Source organism: Neolamprologus brichardi, chromosome 6 (genome assembly GCF_056152115.1).
Source record: "Neolamprologus brichardi isolate AB-2024 chromosome 6, ASM5615211v1, whole genome shotgun sequence".
In the NCBI taxonomy this organism is placed as follows: domain Eukaryota; kingdom Metazoa; phylum Chordata; class Actinopteri; order Cichliformes; family Cichlidae; genus Neolamprologus; species Neolamprologus brichardi.
This window is the reverse complement of record NC_142109.1, coordinates 22,307,688-22,322,832: the sequence shown is the minus strand read 5'-3', so window position 1 is coordinate 22,322,832 and position 15,145 is coordinate 22,307,688. Positions and strand designations below refer to the sequence as shown.

Below are 15,145 nucleotides of genomic sequence, written 5' to 3'. Positions count from 1 at the left end.
GTGACAGCCACAGTTTGTGTGCCGTAAAAGCAAAAAGTGCCATCAGTTCAGCAGTAAGACTGCATATCAATGCTGCACCACAGGGTAACTCATTTTACACAGTCCATTTACAGTTCTTGGGAAAGTTAAAGCATATTTATATGACTCAAGCAAAAACAATATCTAACATACGATGCTGTGAAAACGTATTTCTTCCCTTGCTGGTTTCTTAGAATTTTGAATATTTGTCACAATGACATGTTTTTAAAATTTTAACATTACATAAAGATAATGTGGGTAAATGCAAAGTGCAGTTTTTAAATGATGGAATAAAGATATCTAGTGTAAACCTACCTGGTCCTATGTGAAAAAGCAACCCCCCCGTTAAATCAAATCAAGTTAAATCAATCATGCCACACCTGTTAAATCAAGATATCATCTGAATAGAACATGTCCAACAAAGTGAAGTAGGCTCCTCCCACTATCTAAATAAACATTTGTTGCGGGCGACTTGATGGACCATCAGTTCTGCTCTCTGCTAGAAAGTCCTGAAGGGGAATGTCTGGCCATCAGTTCATACCCTGAAGCTCCAAAACACAGCAGCTATTCCACCTTTTTGGAGTTTTTTTGTCCTAGTGATAGTCAGACTCAAATCACATTGAAATGCTTTGGCTGTTCATGCTCAAAACCCCCCAAATGTGGCTAAAGTAAAACAATTCTCGAAAGAAAAATTGTGATGTGAAAGACTGATTGCCAGTTATTGCAGTTGCTTGATTGCAGTTCTTGCTCCCAAGGATGGAATAATCAGTTATTAGGTTCAGGGGGTAATCCTTTTTTCACACAGGACCAGGTAGGCTTGGATATGTTATTTCACTTAATACACAAAATCATCATCTAAAATGTACATTTTGTTATTATTGTGGTTATCTTTGTCTAATATTTGAATTTGTTTGGTCTGAAAGATGCAAGTATGACAACTATGGAAAACAGGAAAGGGGGGGGGGTAGTTGTTGCTAGGACACAGCTGTATACACTGCACACACGCAGTTTTCAAGATAGAAACACCTGAAGCATGTATCTAATACTCTCATTGACTAAACACTTTTCAGTCCAGTAACCCTGTTTTTTTTTTGCATGAATTAGATCAGGTTTATTCCTTAGTATTAACACCAAATACTGCATTTCATTTTTGTTAATGTCCTCAGAAACACTCTGTACTGTACTCTGTAACTGTAGAAATCACATTATCATCACCAGATGATTTCTCCTACACTTTAGCAAGTATTGTCTCTTAGGCTGTTGATTATAGGACTCAGCTCTATATACCTTAAAAAATTTACAGGTTTCAAGGTAAGACAAGGCCAATAAAATCCAGATTAAAGGCCAAAGGTCACTATGTAAAATCTCAAAGAGTGAACAAAAACAGTCTATCTGGGAAAGGATGTTATAGATTGTTCGTAAATGATAATAAATGACACCCGCGCAGCTGTGTAAAGCCCAAGATTAGGTGATGAATACAATGTAAATGCATCTGGCTGGTCTCAAATGACAAAAGAGTTAGAGAAAAGAAACAGGCAACCAAAACAGTGTGCACTACTGAGAAACAGAGCTGTCACAAGCATATGCATGTCAAAGAGAAGCTGTTCAAAAATAGGAAGTTAACCCTGCAAGAGTATTTAGAGTCTGTGAGAAGCTGTACAGAAACAGAACCAAGTCAGTTTAGGAGCTGGAGGTAATGACAAAATGTCTAACACCTGCTGATAAGTAGCTGTTTTGTGTATTTTTTTAAACCCTAATGAGGATTGTCTTATGGATCCTTTTTAAAATAAATTTAAAAAGATAAATGATGGTTCCGATTTAAAATCGTTGTTACTGTGGAAAATTGTAACATTCTATGTGAAAGTGAGAGCTGAGCTGTGTTATGTATTCAGTGCTTTTTTTTGTTCTTTTTTCCCCCCATCTGGTCGCCAGCAAGATTAAGACTAAAATCTTTGGGTGCTGATCTTATTCACTTGTTATAAACCTATGACATGCATTGGCTTTTGAGGATGAATTCTCTTAAGTCCTTTGTGGTTTCTTTGTAATTGTTCCATTATAAATTTTATTAATCACACAAAGAACTAGAGAGAGAAACCAATTATGTCATCAGCCAGTCTTTCACACCGCTTAAAGTACCTGGGTACATGTTGCTTGGTGCCTGTGTGAGTTTTCTGTGGTTGCTTTTGTCCAAACTCCTAAGACATGCACGTAAGGTCGACGTGGGTGGATGTGAGTGGATACATGTCAGTGTTTTTGCTCATTACTCCAAATCGTCAGCTGAGACTGTCTGCTATTCCCCCAGCCACTCCCAAAGTATAGTTAATTTAAAGATACTTCATTATATTAGCAGTTATTGACCTTAAATGTGTACTTTCTAGTAGTTTATAGTTACTTTACATTGCATAAATTTATACAGTTTATGTTCGTTTAGTTAACATTTTACAAAAAAAGAAACAAAAAGAAAAGAAAAATGTTGTGTTTTCTGACAATACCTACTAATGTTTGTACAAGCACCAGTGAAATGCCACTGAGTTTTTTTCTTTTCCAGTGGTTCTGGAGAGAGGAGCTCTTTTATTTTTTTAGGGTGCTGATGCTGGCTGGGATGAAATGGTATCTTAAAGGCTAAAGTCAAGGAACAAATGTCTCATTGCGCATTAAGCATTGCTCCCTGATTGACTACAGATTTTAGATTTTTGTAGTTATTTAAGTAAATCATGTGACCTTTTCTGTATTCAAACACTGTATTTATTCTACTTAAGCTATTTTGCACAATATTGCCTCTTTAAGTGAGATAAAAAGGCTTTCAAACTATCAGTGACAGGCAGTATATTGGGCTGGAAAAAGAAGTTGGCACACACAGCGTGCAGAAGAGGGACCGTGAAAGCTCTCCAAGAGAGCATCTTGGGTTTCATGAATTACTTCATGGTGGACTATGGGTTATGATTTGGATGTTTGTCCTGTTAAAGAACTTTTATATTAGTTTCTTTAACAAACTGAATGACATTTGCTAATATGTAGTGGAGTCCACTCTTTTTGTGTTTTTCCAAACAGAGCTTTGGTGATTGTGGTCAAAGAAACATGTTTAACTCCTGCTTAGCTTTTTTCTGATTTTTGTTTCCTTATTTTCTTGAGAACTGTGTACATGGCTGTGAGGTTGTAAAGTTTTCTTCTCATGAGCTTTGTTAACCCTGCTTGTATATTAGCATGGACAAAACAATAATGCAACACCAAACCCGTGTCAGCCAAACTACTCTGCAGCTCTTTTGCTATATGTATCAGATCGTGTGTTGCCTTTCTGTCCAACTGACTTGCAGTTTTTGCCTGAAAGACATCTTAATGTCCCACATTTTCCCTTAACTGCCATTTTAATAACATTTCTGATGGTGGAAATTGCAAATCTGAAGAACTTTGAAGTGTTTTTACATCATTTCAAACTTCAAAAGCATAACTTGCCTTCATTTTAGATGCTCAACCAGTTGCTCTCTTTGATTGAATAGAATTTCATAGCTGCTGTGAAAGTGGGGCAGTGACTACTGACAACTCTTGACAGTTTAAAAGGTTTATTTTTTATTTTTTATTTTTTTTTATTTTATTTTACAACAAAAAGCTAATTTAATGTTCACCATCTATTTTGTATAAGAATCTGAAGTCTTGTCATTGGAAAGTGGACAAAACAAGTGAAAGAATCAAAGTGGCTACCACGGGAAAATAAATGCCGTAGATGGGTAAATATACTGTGCAGTTTAAAAAAAACACTAGTATATCTGAGCAACTGGAACTTTTTATGGCACTCTATATTATTGGATTACTGTATTTCAATATTATATATAAAAAAAAATACAAAATATATTTTAAAATAGCATGTGCTTTAAAATAGTGTCTGCTAATTAAATTCTGTGTACTTACATAAAGTAAAAGCATCAAATGTTGAATTCATTTCCTTAAAGGTACAGTTTGTTAACAGTGTTTAGTTGTTTTAGACATTCCAAAAAAAATCAGTAATAAATGCATGTTTGGGACCGAACAGTAGCGTTAGTAACAGCAAGCGAACATAGAGGAGCATTTACAGGTTAGAAGACAGATTCTCTTAGGAACTAGTAGAGCCCAGAAACAGATCTATAAGAGGGCAAATACTGGAGTTTTTCTCCACCTTACTAGTCGTATGAGTTTGTTTGTATGAAAAAGAGAAAAATATAGACCTCAGGACAAAGGATGTTACATCATGTTACAGTTATTCCACTTTTTCTTGCTGAGATGGAAATTGGAAAAAAAATAAAATAAAATAAACAACAAAACAAAAACCGTTGGTGTGGATAAGATGAGTCTTAGAAGATGGAACATGCAGGCAAAATCTGCTGAGTGTAGAGCTGTGCCGGTAGAGAGCACTAATGTTGGAGGAAAGGTGTGATGAGCAGGCACGTGAGTGCTGCAGAAGAATTACTGAACAACAGAAACGTTGTTGGGCAGTGAGGTGATGAGACGGCTGGTCCAAAACTAACAGTTGTGCAAGCTGAAAATCCAAGATATGACGAATAAACTTCAGTTCAGCATAGCACAATGCCTCAGCGTACCTAGCACACTGGCATGCACGAGCTGATAAGCCCCAGGTGTGCACGGTGACTGGAGTGGAGCTCGGACAGTGGGAGATGACAGTGCAGCGTCTACAATGCACAAAATTTAACAAACCGAAAGAGACAAGGACACAAACCAAACGAAGATGAGAACACAAAACAAAGCAAGAAGAGGAAAAATTTAATAAAATGATTTGCTTTTTTTAGATGGTGAATATAACTCTAGTGTTTAAATATAAAGAAGCATATATTCAATTCAATTCTATTTATACAGCCCCAAATCACGACTACACTCACCTTAAGGCACTTTAGATTGTACGGTAGATCCTACAATAACACATACAGAGAAAAAACCCAACAATCATATGACCCCCTATGAGCAAGTGCTTTGGCGACAGTGGGAAGGAAAAACACCCTTTTAACAGGAAGAAACATCTGGCTGAGCTCAGCGAGGGGCGGGGCTATCTGCTATCTGGGGTGAGAGAAGGAAATCAGGATAAAGACATGCTGTGGAAGAGAGACAGAGATGAATAACAAGTATGATTCAGTGCAGAGAGGTCTATTAACACATAGTGAGTGAGAACGGTGACTGGAAGCTGGTTCCCCTGAAGGCTCTCCCTCCCATTCTACTTTTTAATACTCTAGGAACAACAAGTAAGCCTGCAGTGTGAGAGCAAAGTGCTCTAATGGGGTCATATGGTACTATAAGATCATTAAGATAAGATGGGGCCTGATTATTTAAGACCTTATATGTGAGGAAAAGGACTTTGAATTCCATTCTGGATTTAACAGGAAGCCAATAAAGGGAGGCCAATATGGGAGAAATATGCTCTCTCTTTCTAGTCCCTTCAGTACTCTTGCTGCAGCATTTTGGATTAACTGAAGGCATATAGAAGGATAACCTTACCAAGCACAGTGACTGCAAATAGTTTCTCTGAAAACAAAATCTGTGCTAGCAGCATCTGTAAGACTATAACAACAAGCTGGCAGCTGGTAAATAATTTTTGTACGGTTCACTTATCAACATGTTATAGCTTACATCTATTCCCACATAATATAATGATGCAGGAAAAACTGTTACAGCTGTGTCCAAAAATCCACTCATACAAACAGGAATTAGGGAGTAGTGCATATATATAAATATTTTAAACTGTTAAAGCATTTTTTTTATCAGTACTTATACAATTTTTTTCTTTATATGTATTTTACCTAAGTCAGGGTAAAATGGAGAAACATTTTGCTAACCTTCAGCTTTTTGAAACAATGTTTTATGAACTAAGTAGTACATGTAAAGTCTAAATAAAAAGATCAAAACAAAATACCTTAAGTCTGCATTCTTTCTAATAGCCAGCAGGTGGTGCCTCCTCTGGTTTTGTCAAAGCTTCAGGTTGAATATGAGACCACAGAGAAATGGCCCACAGCGTGTCCTTTCTCTGTGACCTCAGAAAACACTTTCCTGATTAGTTTATGGGCTCAGTCATTCGTTTCAGGTCATCCTGAATGCAACATGAAATGCTTTGTAACTGCAGACAGGAGTCTCATTGATCTAAAACACTGAACGAACCCAAAATGGTAGACTTATCCATAAACAGAGTTGGTACTATATTCCCAAAATACAAGCAATACTGTTGCTCAAACTTGTCTATTGTACATTATAATGGTGCTTTGTACCATAGAACAAAATGTCAGTATAATCTCAGTACTAACAATAGTAAACAGCACATCATCTATACAAACTCTAAAGAAACACAGAAGAGATTTTTTTCCCACCGCAGTAGCAAGATGTGCATGATGAAATCTCCTTTATGGTTTAGTTTATTATCCTCTTATATAATTATCTCATTTTGAACCCAAACCTTGGCCCTAAAGCCAAATTCTAACCCTCTGAAGCTCTCAGAAAAAAAGCACAAAGTCATAGTCAAAACTTATCCACTTTCTCAAAATCCTTCCTCCCAAGATCTAAAATCAAAACCAGTCTTTACAAAGGTAGTCGTACATGTACACACACATTGACACGCACAGTAGCATAGCAGTCGTACTGCATGTGCCTCAGTGGACACTGGTATTCAAGAGTAATTTCTCTCTTTGGGAACTCACAGAATAAGTAGTTGTAACAGGTTAGATACACTGTGCGTCCCGACGCTACAGGCAGACACATTTGTTTCCATGGCTAATTATTTGTGTGTATAGGGCTTGTTTCTTGTGCACCTCGACTCTCCCCGTTGTGTTCATCGCGTCTTTTCGTAAGCCTGCAGTTGTTCCTCTCACTCCAAACTCCTCTCCCTCTGGTTCAGGAGTGCTACTACATGAATAGGGGAGAGCGATTGGACTACATGTAACAGCCTCAGCTAGCACTGAACCCCGAACCACCTCCCCCTTCTCTTCTCCCTCTGCCGAGCCACAAACCACACCCCTAACTCCAACAGTAGCTTTATTTGTTTATTTATTTGTAAGAGACCCTGCACAAAAGCCAGCCAGAGAATTGACACATTGTACCAGATTTGATTAGCGTTTACACTTATTACTATAGCAAGTGTAACCCATAATCAGACTTGCAGCTCAAAGGGCAACAGTGTGTGAAAGGGAAACATAGATTTTCTTTATGGAAGAGAATCTAAACATGTTGTACTGCAGTTTTGTGAGAGAGGCTTTGCTTTTTTGAAAACAAGACACAAAGTCTCAGCGGCAGCGCTGACTTATTGTCTGCCTTTCAAAAACTGCCTGTAACCATAGCAACTGTAAATGTTAGGTTTTACCATTTCTAGCCACGAGACAGTTGTAGTAGGATTAACTGACAGCGTGTGTGCACAGGACATTTTCTAGCCTAAGGGCATTATTTATATAATAATTTTTGTGAAGTTGTCCATTTTTCCTCTGAGTACTATGACAAGCAGCTATGATGCAGCTAAAGGCATTTTTCCTGTCCAGGCAATCTTTGAGATGTCAGTCACAAACAAGTGAACCTTTTACAATTCTTTCGATGTGCCAGTCTACAGCACAGACCTCTAAACCATAAAGCAAGAAGAGAAAAATCCCAAGATGACGCATTTTAATATGTTGAGCTAATGAAAGTGTATTTTAGGTGACTATTGCTTAGGCAGTAGAATAGATTTATCGGTAATTGGAGGGGTGGTGTACTTTTTTTTTATCAATGGGTCCTTTAGTCTGCATGCCAAACGTACCTTGAAATTGCTCATCATTTATCATCTGCGTATGTGTTTGGGGGGTATATTGTAGCATTATATGAAGAGCTTTGTGAATGAGTAGAGCACTTTTAGTGGTCAATAAGATGAGAAATGTGCCATACAAAATCCAGTCAATTCCTCCTCTATACAGTGATTTCAAAGCGCCTTAAGGTGCTTCTGTGAAGATGAAAAACCAAAGACGAGGAAAGCGAGAAAATTGTTCCACCTTTAAGTGGAACAAGGACAAGACTTTAATTCAAAAAGCTTTCATGCAATCAGGCATCATTATGACAAAACTAAACGCGTGAAAAAATGAATCAGGCAAGCTTTTATTTTTGATTTGGGAAAGGCAAATGAAAAATAGATTAATATCACCTGCTTTATTTATGAAACTATGCAGCTAATTGATGTAAATATTGATTCCAGCTTGCACCAGATGATGCCTGGAAGTGCCCCCACTGTAAGCAGCTTCAACAGGGTATGGTGAAGATGAGCCTGTGGACTCTGCCAGACATACTGATCCTCCATCTCAAGCGCTTCCGTCAGGTAGGCCAGCTTCAAAGTGGTCTCAAGTGAAGACAAGCATCTTTCATCTTGATCATTACATTACTACTACAGTCATCAAAATCATTTATTTAAAAGATGTCTATGGTAGTAACAAACACCTGAGGAACTATTATCTGACTCTACACAGACAATTTGACAATTTATAGAGGAGCCAGATACAGTGTTCAAGAAATATGAATACACACCTTTGAAATGACTAAAATTAACGTGATTTCAAATAGCATCAACTTACAATAATAACTTTAAGATTTTTTTGTAAAATGGATTGAAATAATTATTATTATTATAATTATTAAGTTTACTGTGTTTAGTCTAATTTAAAACACATTATACAGACTACATTTAACACAACAGTGCAAAAAAAGCTGAATCTAAACACAACAACAAGTCTGTTGAATGCTGCAAGAAAAGAGTATACTTGTAATTACCAATTAACAACTAGTTATATGAACAGTCTTTTAAAGAAACCACAGCTGTCTAAAGGATTTGCTTTAACAAGAAAGCAGTTTGTGAGAACTCATCTGCATAAGAGAAGATCATTTTTATGGCTCAGTTAAGCCAAATATGTTTCCTGAAATACTAAATGAAAAGATGAGTTTGAGTGTAAAGAAATGTAGCCTTTAATGTTTTCAAAAGCACTGCAGCAAACAAGAAAGGAAAGCCAGATGAATGCTGTGAAAGGGCCATTTGTGAGCAGTCATTGAAAAAGACAACCTCTCTGTCAAAGAGCAGCTCAGTATAAAAAAAGAGTAAAAATGAATTATTTCTCTGTGGATGATGGCTATGTGAAAACATGTTTGTGATAAAATACTTGCCATAACAACTACAAATTACGGATTAATAAACTCATTATTGTGCTTACAGTTTCTCTTGATGGCCCAGTGTTGGATTGGATATTAGAGAGAATAAAACTGGCCTTTTATGGACTGATTTTTGCAAGAGTATAAAAGTCCCAGAAAATCCCTTGTGCCTGACCATCTTCAGAGGACTTTTTGTTGTTGTTGTTGTTAAGCCACTTAACAGTGACCTGTGTGTCATTCAAGCATGAAAAGGCACATAACTCAAGGCATAAACCAGTTTTGTGTCTACACATAGCAGACAATTTAGCAAAGAACCAATTTTATATCATATCTTTAAGCACTTTGTTACTACCAGCCTGTCACAAACAACCACAATTTGTTTCTTTTGCTTTAACTGAATCTATGAAAAATGCAAAAGATAACAAAGCTTGACAGGGTGTTTTTGCACCAAGGTCATTCCTAAAGAGCTGTTAGCTGAAAACTTCTCATCATGATCTGCAGGAAACTGGACAAGCGGAAGGAAAAAAAAGACAAAAGTGGCCTAAAAGACAAAAGTAGCCTAAGTGCCCCCCCCCCCCCCTCCCCCCAAAAAAGCTATCAGTAAGTCATGAAAGTCAAGTCCTTAAGAAAAAAGGATGGATGCAGTGATGCCTCTAACCCTTCTGTTGATCCAGCTAATGTTTGTCGAAGCATAATCAAAAATGGTCTCAGTCAAAGAGCATCTTTCAAGAAACCATTCTGAGGAAAGGGAAACAGGGAGAAATGGGCTGAGGTATGGATTGAAAATCAGTGGCAACAGCTCTTTTATGCTTGAATGATTTATAGGTCAGTGCTAAGTGGCTTAAAACACAAACCAAAAGGCAAGGACTGGAATGAAAATGAGAGAAAAAGCAGTCAATATCCAAAGAGAAACTGAAAGATCCTCAACAGCCTGAAAAAACTATGCACAGTAAGCTTCTTTCCATCACCCTTTTCTCTTTAGTGAGATAGGCAAGCGCCATGTCACAATCATTGAAGCATGCCTCGTAGCCTGCTTCTTTAAAACCAACACCCCACCTTTCTCTGGCCTTCATGCATTATTCCAAACACGTATTATCATTATCGGTCTAAATCCCCCACACCCCATTACCTTGCCACCGTGAAGTTCTTTAATATACTGAGATCTCAGTCTGGAAAGTTAGAAAGGATTCAAACCTATGCATTTTCTTCCTCAACTAAACTCTGTTTAGAGCCATGGCAACAACAAAAAAGATAAAAGGTGGTGTTTTTATGAATTCTGACTGTTTACTGAAAGGAAGAACATGAAAGAAGGCAAGTGAAACCAACTATGATGAAAGCAAATGTGCCACACAAATTAATTGCTGGGACTTTCTAACCACTCTTTATGAAACATTCTGATGTTGTACATCAATACAGGAAAAAAACAAATGAAAACTGAAAGAGGACATGCAAAGGGTTGGTGTTACAGAAGGTGTGGGGTAAGATGGAGGCAGATGATACATAAAGGGAGTGGATGAAAGAAGAATTAGTGATCAGCCAAAGGCTTTTTCAGCCACAGATATGCTTTTAGGATGGCTCCTTCACAGAGGCCTGCCGTGGTTAGAATTTTTCTCACTGTCTATGTACGCCAGGCCATATTTTTCCCCACACCTGGTATAATCAGAAAGCTGCTTTCTCCTTTTTGCTGTCTGATGGAGTCTCTTATTATTATGTTTTTTCCCATCTGTTCACATGGTAGCTTCTCATACCTTACTCATACTCCGTACTGCAATTTCATAGTAATTCAGCACAGGCTTTAGAGTGTGTAGGTCATTTCCCTAGCTGAGATCATTCGGTATGCACACCAGTTTCAGTTGTACTGAATCTCCTGCCATGACCGGGTTAAAATAAACCATGCCTTTTTGCTATAACTGACCCATCACTAGTGTTTTTTTGCTCAGGGACTACAGATAGAAATTAGGTTTCGACTTCATTTGTGTGTCTCCCTGTAAATAAACATTTGAAAAACCCTTGACACGAACCCTTAACAGCTGCTTTCACAGCAGACTCATTAGTATCCCTTCGTATGCCTGGTTCTTCTTGTTCCTTGTTTCAAAAGTGAACCCTGCCCTTTTCTTTAGATGTTTGCTTCTCTCAGTTTTAATTAACACATTGTAAGTTGTCAGCCATGTTTGCTATGCCTAACACTGTAAGGTCATAACATGTGACCTTTTATTCGTAATTGGTTCACAGTAATCTTTTTAGTAACAGAGTAATACTACTATATTTAAGCTTGTTGCCATGTTGCCAGCGTGCATAACAATTAAACTTTTGCCACATTAGAAAAACAATTTGTTTTCCAGCACAGCTAACAAACAATATCCCGTGATCTGAAAAGGCTCCCTGTGTTTCGGAGAAACTTGACCAAACTGGTTGGTAGCATTTGTTAACCTTTACTTAACTAATCTGGTCTCATTTAGGCCATCACTTTGTTTTTTTCACAACAATGACACAACTAATGGTTTTAGGAAACTTCAAATTTAATAAACAAAGAAACAAACAATCTTTTATCAGAGAGTTTACAATAGTTCTTCAATTTTCACTTACGTTTGCAAACACATGCCAAGCTGATGGGAGCTTAAAAACATAAAAACATTGTTGCCACATTTAATAACATATCCTAACACACAGAAATGACTGATGAATCAATTTTATAATGCCTATTTTTTCTCCAGAAGCCAAATTAATTTTCCCTATGGGCCACATACTGCGTATAGCATTAATGCCAAAAAACATGAACATCCCTGAAGATCCTTTCACTTCATATGTGCCAATATGCTCCTGAGACCCAGCCTATTCATTTATGTCCTCCGTGGATAGAATAGATGTAAGAAGTTATGTAGTGATGGGATTTTTCTTTTCACTTAATCTGTACAATTGCTCCGCACATTCCTGGGAGTGTAGTGCTGTAATATTTTACATTAGTGCTTAATACCGCCTTGCTGAACATAATAATTCCTCACAGTCATTACGGGTCTTACCTGGAACTGTTGAATGTTGAGAAACTGGGACTGCTGTGAGGGGCTGCACCAATAAGCTGGACTCGTTTATGCTCAATATTAATCTTGTGTCCTTATAAACTGCTGCTGATGAGAGCAGATGTTACAATTAGGCAATGAAAATGTAAAACCGGTATAGTTAAAAACACCAATATTTTAAGACAATTTATCAATTTAATCAATATTCTCAAAAACAACTGTGAGTAAAATGTACATGTTTTTGCTAAATTTCAAATACCCTAAACTTTATTTTACTTTACAGAATATATTGTACTGCTATTTTACTTGTAGTTTCATGTATTCATGTGACGTTTTTCAGTTCTTTCTTCTTGTTCAGTGAAAGAGATCTAGTCTGTTTTTGGCCTGAACAAGTGCTTTAAAGCTGAGGTAGAAACATGAAGGACAGTCACATCAACAGCAAACGCAGCATCAGCTTTCCATTATGCATCTGACAGTTCTGGATGTCCTTTGCCTTGTGTCTCACAAAATTGTTGAATTTTTGCTGTCAGGCTGCACACTGTTTTTAGCACTTTGCTCAGGTTGAACCCCCTGACGCCTGTGTGATATATATTCCCCGATAAACTCTTTTAGTTATGACATCAGCAACATGGTTAATTATTTTGCTCTGACTTACACAGCACCTCTTAGTGTATAATACAATGCCAAAATACCAATTTTAGTTGTGGGTTAATTTCACTCACTTTATCCTTCGTCCACTTCAAAAGTCCAACATTTTTCCATGTCAGATTTGGACAAACATCAGTTCTAACACCTGTCAGTGTTTCCCATTTTCTATCAAAGCATGCACTTGCCTCCATGATCAAATCACTTCCTATTGAGCTGCTCAATTTCAAACTCTTTTGTTATTCCACCTACAAAGGGAAGTAGTATATGTGGGCTGTGTTGCAGGCACCACAGCTCTTGTCCAGAGCCAAGGACAAAAAGTCAGACTTCAGTCTTTTACACTTTGCTTGGAAAGAAAGAATCAGAAAGAGGGAAGGCCCCATGAGTTAAGCCCTACTGATCACCTCACATTTCTTCAAAAACTCTAGTATCAGATCCTGATTTTGGAGTTCCTGACTGACACACCTTTTCTCTCTGCATTAGAATTCAGTCAGTCAGTCTGCCAAAATCTGTACCAAGCGCCGGCTTAGCATCAGAGACCAGAGCCAGTAATCTGCACAACACAATTTCTAAGGTTGGGGGTTATGCAGGGCCTTCCATCATGATAAGGATCCAATCTCAGTAGGAGAGCTTCTATACTAAAAAGTGATTTGAAGAAAAAAAACCATACTGAATCACAAGCATGTAAGAGAAAACTGCTGGGCACTTCTTTTACTGACCTAAAACTTTTGTTTTCTGATTCTGGTTACTTCTAAAGAGCCTCTGGAATAAAACTGACAGTAAGTAAAAGCAGAATTCATATTTCCAGTTGCATTTATGTTTCTTTGACATATGCAAATAGTTTGTCTTTATTTATTTGCCGTTTAATTCATTTGGCAGCTATTTGGTGGTTTTACTTTTGAATCTTTTTGTAGATGTTCAGATTCCTAACAGAGTAATATTTGCCTGCATATTCACTTGTTGTTGTAGAGCTTTGTGAATCTAAATGTAGGTCTAGCTTTTACTGCAGTGGATTCCAGTTGTTTGCTCACGAGCTGTTCTCTTTTTAACTTTGTCTTCAGCCACTGCTCAGTGAGATCAGGTGACAGACCTGGTCATTAAAAGTACTGACTTTACTTTCAAAAATCTCCTGACCAGCTTTCACTGTATGTTTTGGTCAATTCATTTTCATTCAGATTGATTTATATAGGTGCAAATCACAACAACTGTTACCTCAAGGTGCTTTATATAGTAAGGTAAATACTCTAAAATAACAGAGAAACAAAAATATTTATGTTTTAAAATTTTCAAATAAATTACATACCCAAAGCTGAAATATCTTAAAAGTGTGTTCAGACTCAGATTCTTTCTGTCAGGCTCGCATGTGTCAGTTGTTATGTTGGGAAATTCTATTACTGCACCACTCAGAACAGTCAAAACTTATTGTAAAGCTACTCAAGCATTTTCTTGCTTGAATGCCTTTTGTCACTCTCATGTTGAAAGGTGATTGTTGAGCCATTGTACTGGGTACACTGGTGTATGCCCTGTGAACTTCATACTGCTTGCCGCAGGTGCCCTCAAATCACTTTATAGACACAACACATCTTTAAGGAAATTAACATTTTGTTTTCCATTGTAACTATAATCAACACAATGCTTTGTAAATCAATCAGTCATACATTTCTCTAGATAGGATCCCTGCTGTTCCTGTCACAGCAAAAGAGTGGATAAAGAATCAGTCAAGCCTTTGCCAATAGGCAAAAATAGTAATTGGCACATTACTATTGAGAATTGCAAAAGAAAACAAAGTATTTCTAAGTATTTAAAGTACAAAAATGTGCAAACATAATGGTGTGTATGGACTGTATGCATGATTAATGATTTTTGAAACAGGTTGGAGAGCGAAGGAACAAGCTGTCAACACTCGTGCGTTTCCCTCTAACTGGTCTGGACATGGCACCGCATGTAGTGAAGCGAAGCCAGAGCATGAAGAACCTGAATATGGGGCCATCACCACCTTCCTGGAAACAGCACTCAGGCCAACCACACCAAGCTGCTGACATGATGCTGCCTCATGAATTCCTGTATGATCTTTATGCTGTGTGTAACCATCATGGAGGAATGCATGGAGGACATTATACTGGTATGCAACAATGACGTCTTCTTATTGCTTTTCATACACACTCTTCTGTCATGCAGTTGGCACATCCACACAAATGAAGTTACTGCATAATATGGATATATACAAAGTGTGTGTGTGTGTGTGTTCCTGTCTAGCTATCTTTGTGAGGACCGAAATCTGCATTCTACTACACTTGTGAGAACCAACAGTCACTTGTGAGGACACACAACCCGGTCCTCAC

At 37.5% G+C, this 15,145-nt stretch overlaps 1 protein-coding gene across 1 annotated transcript in view; it reads left to right on the top strand.

Moving 5' to 3' along the window:
- usp43a (ubiquitin specific peptidase 43a) overlaps positions 1–15,145 on the top strand; it is a 112,509-nt gene that overhangs the window by 87,823 nt on the left and 9,541 nt on the right. Inside the window, exons 12-13 of the mRNA XM_087842551.1 lie at positions 8,201–8,320; positions 14,676–14,925. Coding sequence (XP_087698677.1) covers positions 8,201–8,320; positions 14,676–14,925 — 370 coding nt within the window. The remainder of the gene's footprint in view (positions 1–8,200; positions 8,321–14,675; positions 14,926–15,145) is intronic.